The following is a 7,592-nucleotide window of genomic DNA, read 5'->3' as shown; positions in this document are numbered from 1 at the left end:
GGCGTCGTTGCCAGGGATTGACATACATCTACTTCAGATTAAATATTTTGTTACGATTTTGAGAATTTATTACTGTTATTTTTGTTTCAGTTAATATTTTCACTAATTAAGTGTTATAACTACTACTGTGATATTAATATTAATGTAATGTTTTTATTCATAATGGTATTGTAAAAGTTATTTTTTTCTTTTGTATTATTTCTTCCTACCAGTTCCATCATTAACTGTTTTTTAGCAAATTATACATACTACTATTAGTACTCTCTCCTTTATCATAATAATAGTGCTATAACTACTATTTATTATTTTTATAACGTGTATATTTATAACTGTTATACTATTGTTAGTTCTTTCATATTGAAGTTTTTTTTACTACTGAAAAATTTTCGTATGACCATTCCAACTATATGTATTATCACTAATTATTTTTGTCCATATATAATAGTATTATAGTATTATTTCTTGTCATAGTTCATTGTTGTATCACTTTGTATTTCTTTATAACTATTATAGATAATAAAATTATCGTTCTATTATTTTTGCTTAGCACCTACTGTTTTTATCATTTTTGTAATTTTTATATACTTATTTTTTTCTTGTACTTTCTTTACTTAATAATTTCAAGTAGTTTATGACCCGCTCTTCTACAAAGGAGTTGATCAGTTACGATCCTGAAATGGAAAGATTTATTCGATTGCGCAGGAAAGAACAAACATCGTCTTCTCAAGGAGCATCTTGTAAAGAAATGGAAAACCAGGAAGCAACGGACATTAACCCAATTGAGATCCCACCACAAGTCCATGTAGAGGAGCAATTTGATGAAGTGGCGCCAAGACCAGCAAACAGAATCCTTAGAGATTATGCTAGACCTGATCGCTTCAACTGTGAATCTAGTGTCAGGAAGCCCCCAGTGGCAACGAACTACTTTGAAATCAGGACTGGCCTGATTCAAACAATTCAACAATCTTGTATCTTTACTGGTGATACAAGTGAAGAACCACATAGTCATTTAATTGATTTTCTAGAACTTGTGGAAACTGCTAAGTACAATGGAGTACCTCCTGAAGCTATCAAGTTAAGGCTATTTCCTTTTTCTTTGAAAGGAGATGCCAAGACTTGGTTGCGAAGTTTGCCTCAAGGGTCCATTACAACATAGGACCAAATGACTCAGAAGTTTTTAAACAAATATTTTTCCCCTGCTAAAACCACAAAGTTAAGACAAGACATATCTAATTTCTTGCAGACTGACACTGAGTCAGTTTATCAAGCTTGGGAAAGATTAAAAGCAATATTAAGAAAATGCCCATACCATGACATTCCTGAACATATGCAATTGTACATTTTCTATCACGGGTTAGAACCCTCTACTAGAAATGTGATAGATGTAGCTGCAGGAGGTTCTGTAATGGGAAAAATCATAGAAGAAGCATTGCAACTGTTGAATGAAACTTCTGAGAAGGCTATCCAATGGCCATATGAGTGTGTAATCATAAAAAAGGCTGCTACGATAAATCAGGTTGATGCTTTAAATACACCAACGCAGCAGATTGTTTCTTTGGCACAAAAGTTTGAATCTTTTCAGGTGAATACACAACAATCAAACCAATCTGAGGCTTGTGACATGTGCGGAGGAAACCAGCAGAACCATGAATGTCAAGCAACCAGTCAAACGGATGAACAGTTAATGTCATCGGTTACAAGCCATATCCTTTTGGGAGTCCAATGGCACAGAAGCATCCAGAATTTCAGTGGAGTAACTCAAATGGTGCAGAAAACTCTTAAAGCTTCCAGAAACAACAGGTACAGGGTCCGACGGGATACCAGATTCAAAATTGTGGGCAACCGAGTTACAGACCTTATCAGCAAGCAAGACCATATCAACAAGCAGGGTCATACCAGCAGAGGCCCCAACAAGCTCATCCGATTCTTGATGACCTTTTATACAAGTATATTAAGGTCACTGATAAAAATATGGAAAGCCAAAATTCATCCCTCAAAAATCTGGAAATTCAGTTAAGCCAATTGCCAGCTCTTGTGTTAGAAAAGATTCAAGGTCCCTTACCAAGCAATACAGAGAAAAATCCAAAGGAGCACCTTAAGGCCATCACTTTACGGTCAGGTAAGGAACTTGATGAACCTTATGCAGACAGACAGGAAAAGAACCAGACAGAACAATAGGTAGACAAGGGTAAGAATATTAAAAAACCATCTGAACCATCAAAGGAGAAAGAAATAAAGAATAAGGAAGAAAAAATTTCTGAAATAATGGCTGCCCCACCTGTGACAATTCCTTTTCCTCACAAAATGAAACGAGAAAAGCTTGATGGTCAATTTTCAAAGTTTTTGGAAATCTTTAAACAGATTCATATTAATATTCCTTTTACTGACGCTTTGTTGCAAATGCCTTCATATGCTAAATTTTTAAAAGAAATAATGTCAAGTAAAAGGAAATTGGAAGAAGTTTTTGTGGTAATGCTTACTGAAAAATATAGTGATATACTTCAAAGTAAGCTACCACAAAAACTTGGTGATCCTGGCAGTTTTACCATTCCATGCACTTTGGGATGAGTATATTTCGAAAAAGCACTTTGTGATTCTGGAGCTTCAATAAATTTGATAGAATTTTCTATCTTTAGAAAATTGGATCTTGGTGAAATGAAGGACATAGGTGTTTCTCTTCAGTTTGCAGATCAAAGTACTAAGAAACCTAAGGGAATAATTGAAAATGTGCTTGTAAGAGTAGATACGTTTATTTTCCCTGTAGATTTTATAGTACTTGAAATGAAAGAATGTCCTGATGAACCGATAATTTTGGGTAGACTATTTCTTGCTACAGGAAGAGCATTCATAGATGTTCATCAAGGACAACTAATTTTGAGGGTTAATGAAGAAAGAGTCATTTTTGATATGCAAAAGATGCTAAGATTTTCAGAAGATGAGGCATCATCTTCATGCTTTTCCATTGACATGATTAGTGATCTTGCAGATGAATTCAAATATGATCAATTAATTTCTGACTCAATGGAAAGATGTTTGACCAAATCAGGCACTACACAAGATTATGATCCCATAATCAGGAAAGAAGCTGAAAGACTGGAAAACGATTCTAAGGTTAAAGAGATGCAATCAGAAGAAGTTCAACCAAAAATTGAACTCAAAGTTCTTCCTTCTCATTTAAAATATGTTTATCTTGAGCAAGAATTATTTCCAGTAATTATTTCATTTTCTTTGACTGCAGAACAAGAAGAAAGACTAATTCAACTCTTAAAAGCACATAAAAGAGCTTTAGGGTGGACGGTACAGGATATCAAAGGGATTAGTCTAGCAATTTGTACGCATAGAATCCTCATGGAGGATAGCTACAAGCCAATAATCCAACTCCAAAGGAGATTGAATCTTGCAATGCAGGAAGTGGTGAAAAAGGAGATCGTCAAGCTTCTAGCGGTAGGTATTATTTACCCAATTTCAGACAGCCCTTGGGTAAGTCCACTTCAGGTAGTACCAAAGAAAGGAGGTATGACAGTTATAAAGAATGAAAATAATGAACTCATACCTATGATGACTGTTACGGGAGGGAGAGTCTGTATTGATTATAGACTCCTCAATGATGCTACCAGAAAAGATCATTTTCCTTTACCATTTATTGATCAAATGTTGGAAAAAATTGCAGGATATGGTTTTTACAGTTTTCTTGATGGCTATTCAGGGTATAACCAAATACCAATTGCACCCGAAGATCAGACAACTTGCACATGTCCTCGTGGAACATATGCCTATAGGAGAATGCCATTTGGATTGTGCAACGCCCCTGCTATATTTTAGCGTTGCATGTCTGCAATATTTTCTAATATGACTGAAAAATTTCTTGAAATTTTTATGGATGATTTTACGCTCTTTGGCGAAACATTTGAAGATTGTCTTTACCACTTGACTTTAGTTCTTAAGAGATGTGAAGAGACAAACTTGATTTTGAATTGGGAAAATATCATTTTATGGTTACAGAGAGAATTGTTTTAGGACATAAAACCACTACTAATGGGATAAAGGTTGATAAGGCTAAACTTAATCTTATAGCAGGATTACACCCTCCCACAACTTTTAAAGGCATTAGAAGCTTTCTAGGTCATGCACGTTTTTACAGACGGTTCATAAAGGATTTTTCAAAGATTTCGACCTCTGACTAACCTCTTGATGAAAGATGTTAAGTTTGACCTTTCAGGTGATTGTATGATAGCTTTTGACACCCTTAAGGAGAAATTATCAACAGCCCCTATAGTTGCGTCCCCTGATTGGAGTCAACCTTTTGAGGTTATGTCTGATGCTAGTGATATGGCAATTGGAGCTATTTTAGGCCAAAGAAAGGATAAGATTTTTCGTCCCGTTTACTAGGCCAGTAGAACACTAAATGAGGTTCAACTGAATTATGCCACAACAGAAAAAGAGTTACTGGCAGTAGTATTTGCATTTGATAAATTTTGTTCTTATTTGATAGGAATGAAGGTCACTGTTTTTACTGATCATGCAGCTTTAAAATACCTCTTAGGAAAAAAGGATGCTCGACCTAGATTGTTAAGATGGATTTTACTTCTGCAAGAATTTGATCTTGAGATAAAAGACAAAAAGGAGCAGAGAATCAGGTAGCTGACCATTTGTCTAGACTAGAAGACCCTCCCCTTGAGTTCACCGAGATAAAAGAAGAATTTCCTGATGAACACATTTTTTCAGTTGACTCTGTTCTGACTCAACCACCCTGGTTCGCAGATATTGCTAACTACTTGGTTGGAAGATGGACACCCCAAGATCTCTCTTACCAACAGAGAAAATTTTTTATTTCTGATGCTAAGTATTATTTGTGTAATGAACCTTGTTTAAAATTTGTGCAGATAATATCATCAGGAGGTGTGTACCTGAAGAAGAAATGACCAAAATTTTGTATCACTGCCATGATGGAGAAATTGGAGGTCATTATGCTGCAAACCGTACGACATTTAAAGTATTAGAGGCCGGATTTTTCTGGCCAACACTCTTTAAAGATGCCCGAGCATATGTTGCACAATGTGACAACTGTCAGAAAATAGGTAATATCACTAAGAAAGATGAGATACCATTACAATCAATACAGGTGTATGAAATATTTGATGTTTGGGAAATAGATTTCATGGGTCCTTTTCCTTCTTCTCATTCATTTGAATATATCCTTGTGGCTGTGGATTATATATCAAGATGGGTTGAAGCCATCCCCACAAGGAAGTATGATGCTCATACAGTGTGTAATTTTCTTAGAAAAAATATCTTTTCTAGATTTGACACACCTCGACTCATCATTAGTGATCAGGGAACTCATTTCATGAATAGGCAATTTTCTGCTTTGCTATCAAAATATGGTGTGACTCACAAAACTGGAATACCATATCATGCTCAAACACATGGGCAAGTTGAAGTTTCCAACCGCGAGTTAAAAAGAATTCTTGAAAAGACGGTTGAAATTTCAAGAAAAGATTGGTCTTTAAAATTAGATGATGCATTATAGGCATACCGAACGACGTTCAAAACTCCAATTGGAACATCCCCATATAATTAGTCTTGGAAAGGCTTGCCATTTTCCAGTTGAGTTAGAACACAAGCTTTTTGGTCACTGAAAGCATTAAACTTTGAATTAACTTCTGCTTGTAAAAAGAAATTTTTTTAGGTTAATGAATTGGAAGAACTAAGGTAGGAAGCTTATGAAAATGCCAGAATTTTCAAAGAAAAAAGAAAAATATGGCAACAATTTGATCCGAAAAAAAAAGTTTCAAAATTGGAGATCAAGTACTTCTTTACAATAGCAGGCTGAAACTATTTCCAGGAAAATTAAAATCCAGGTGGACAGGTCCTTATAATGTTACAGATGTTACTCCAGATGGGGCAATTGAAATTCAACAGATTAATGGAGGAGACAAATTTAAGGTAAATGGTCACAGGTTAAAGTAGTATTTTGGAGGACATTTTGAGCAACAACCATCGGTAACCTTGATATTCTAATACATTCCGCTGTTAATAAATCGAGTTGACGACATTAAACTCGGAACTACAATTTCCTTACTCGTAGCCATTGAGGGTGAAGAAATGGAACTTTATAAGACATATATAATTTGTATGAATAAATGCTTAACCAATTGATCTGGTTAATATCCAGATTATTGTGCAACCGGGACATCCCATGAAGGCCTATACAGAAACAGAGCCATCTATACAGGAGTAATTCCATGGTGGTCAGTATGCCTAAGTCACTCGTTGGTTAGCCATATAATTATGTAAATTAATTATTGGCTCAGGTAAATTTTCTGGTTTATATCAAAACCAGGACCCCATGACTGTTAAGGTGTTAAATTAGTCTAGTCTATTACACATAAAATATGTGTAGTCACAGTTTCTTTCAAGTTTTCTTCTGTGACTGTAAATTTGAAAGCTAAAAAGATTTTTTTTTTAAAGTTCTTTAGTACTTTATGTATTTATAAAAAAACAAAAAAAAAAGAGTTTCAATTTACGTAAATAAAGTAATACTTATATATTATTCTTTTCATGGATTATTATTTTACTGTGGGTATTAAATTCATAAAATAAGATCTCTTCATTTTTTGAATATTAACTATTTTCTTCTTGAATCACATAACTTCCAAGTTTATTATTCTAATTTTGTGAAAGTAAGGATTTGCATCTTCAACTCAAGAAATCATTGGAATTGAGAAGAGTTATGAACATCAACAGGTAGATTCAGTAATTCTTTACTGGAACTTGCTCAGAATATTTTTCAAGGCAAAATAATAGTTGACACTATTTTTTGAAAAATGAATTAGGCTTTCTTTGATTTCATCTTTTTAGCCTGAAAATGCAACCAAAAAAAAAAAAGTATCCCTAGTACCCAACTTTGAATCCTGTAAGCCATTCTTTCTTGTCACACTACAATCTGAACCAGTAAATTATAGGTACCCATGTATATGTAATTACTTCTTCCTAATTGCTTCTCTTCAGCTGAAAATTCAAATATGGAGCTTATTAAAAAAAAATGGCGGCAGAAAAGGCAAAGAAGCAGTATTAGATTCTTCATACATAGAGAATAATCTAGTGTACAGAAAGTATTGTTTAAAAAAAAGAAATTGATTCAAAATTTTAGAATATATATTGCTTCAATAGCTAAAAAAGAAAAAAAAGTCACTAGATGTAACGACCCGGCCGGTCGTTTCATGAGTTATCGCTCCGTTTCCTCCATTTCTGCTTCTTATTGCTTTTTTATCGGTTCTATGTATGATCGGGTTGGTTGGCTCGGGTTCGGAGAGGTTTTGGTAAAGTTTGAGGCACTTAATCTCTTTTAAGAAAGCTTAAGTTGGAAAAGTCAACCGGATGTTGACATATGTGTTATAGGGCTCGGATGTGAATTCCGATGATTCGGATAGCTTCGGGAGATGATTTGAGACTTAGGAGCGTGATCGGCATGTGTTTTGGAGGTCCGTAGTAGATTTATGCTTGAATTGGCGAAATTAGAATTTTGGCGTTTTCCGGTTGATAGGTGAGATTTTGATTTAGGGGTCGGAATGGAATTTCGGGAGTCGCAG

The 7,592-nt window shown here is 34.7% G+C and overlaps 1 protein-coding gene across 1 annotated transcript; it reads left to right on the top strand.

Annotated features, from left to right (window-relative positions):
* Positions 1 to 1,162: 1,162 nt before the first annotated feature.
* LOC109210863 lies at positions 1,163 to 2,178 on the top strand. The gene is made up of 2 exons (XM_019374340.1): positions 1,163 to 1,800; positions 1,854 to 2,178. Exons 1-2 carry the CDS (start codon positions 1,163 to 1,165, stop codon positions 2,176 to 2,178), a joined length of 963 nt encoding a protein of 320 aa, XP_019229885.1.
* Positions 2,179 to 7,592: the final 5,414 nt, after the last annotated feature.

This window comes from Nicotiana attenuata, unplaced genomic scaffold (assembly GCF_001879085.1).
Source record: "Nicotiana attenuata strain UT unplaced genomic scaffold, NIATTr2, whole genome shotgun sequence".
In the NCBI taxonomy this organism is placed as follows: domain Eukaryota; kingdom Viridiplantae; phylum Streptophyta; class Magnoliopsida; order Solanales; family Solanaceae; genus Nicotiana; species Nicotiana attenuata.
This window is presented reverse-complemented; position numbering and strand designations above follow the sequence as displayed.

What these genes read in the sequence shown, in the direction of transcription:
- LOC109210863 (XM_019374340.1), top strand. Translation starts at nt 1,163, where the DNA reads ATGACTCAGAAGTTTTTAAACAAATATTTTTCCCCTGCTAAAACCACA. An exon ending in AAAGCTTCCAGAAACAACAG is followed by an intron (nt 1,801 to 1,853) that starts GTACAGGGTCCG and finishes ACCGAGTTACAG; the next exon opens with ACCTTATCAGCAAGCAAGAC.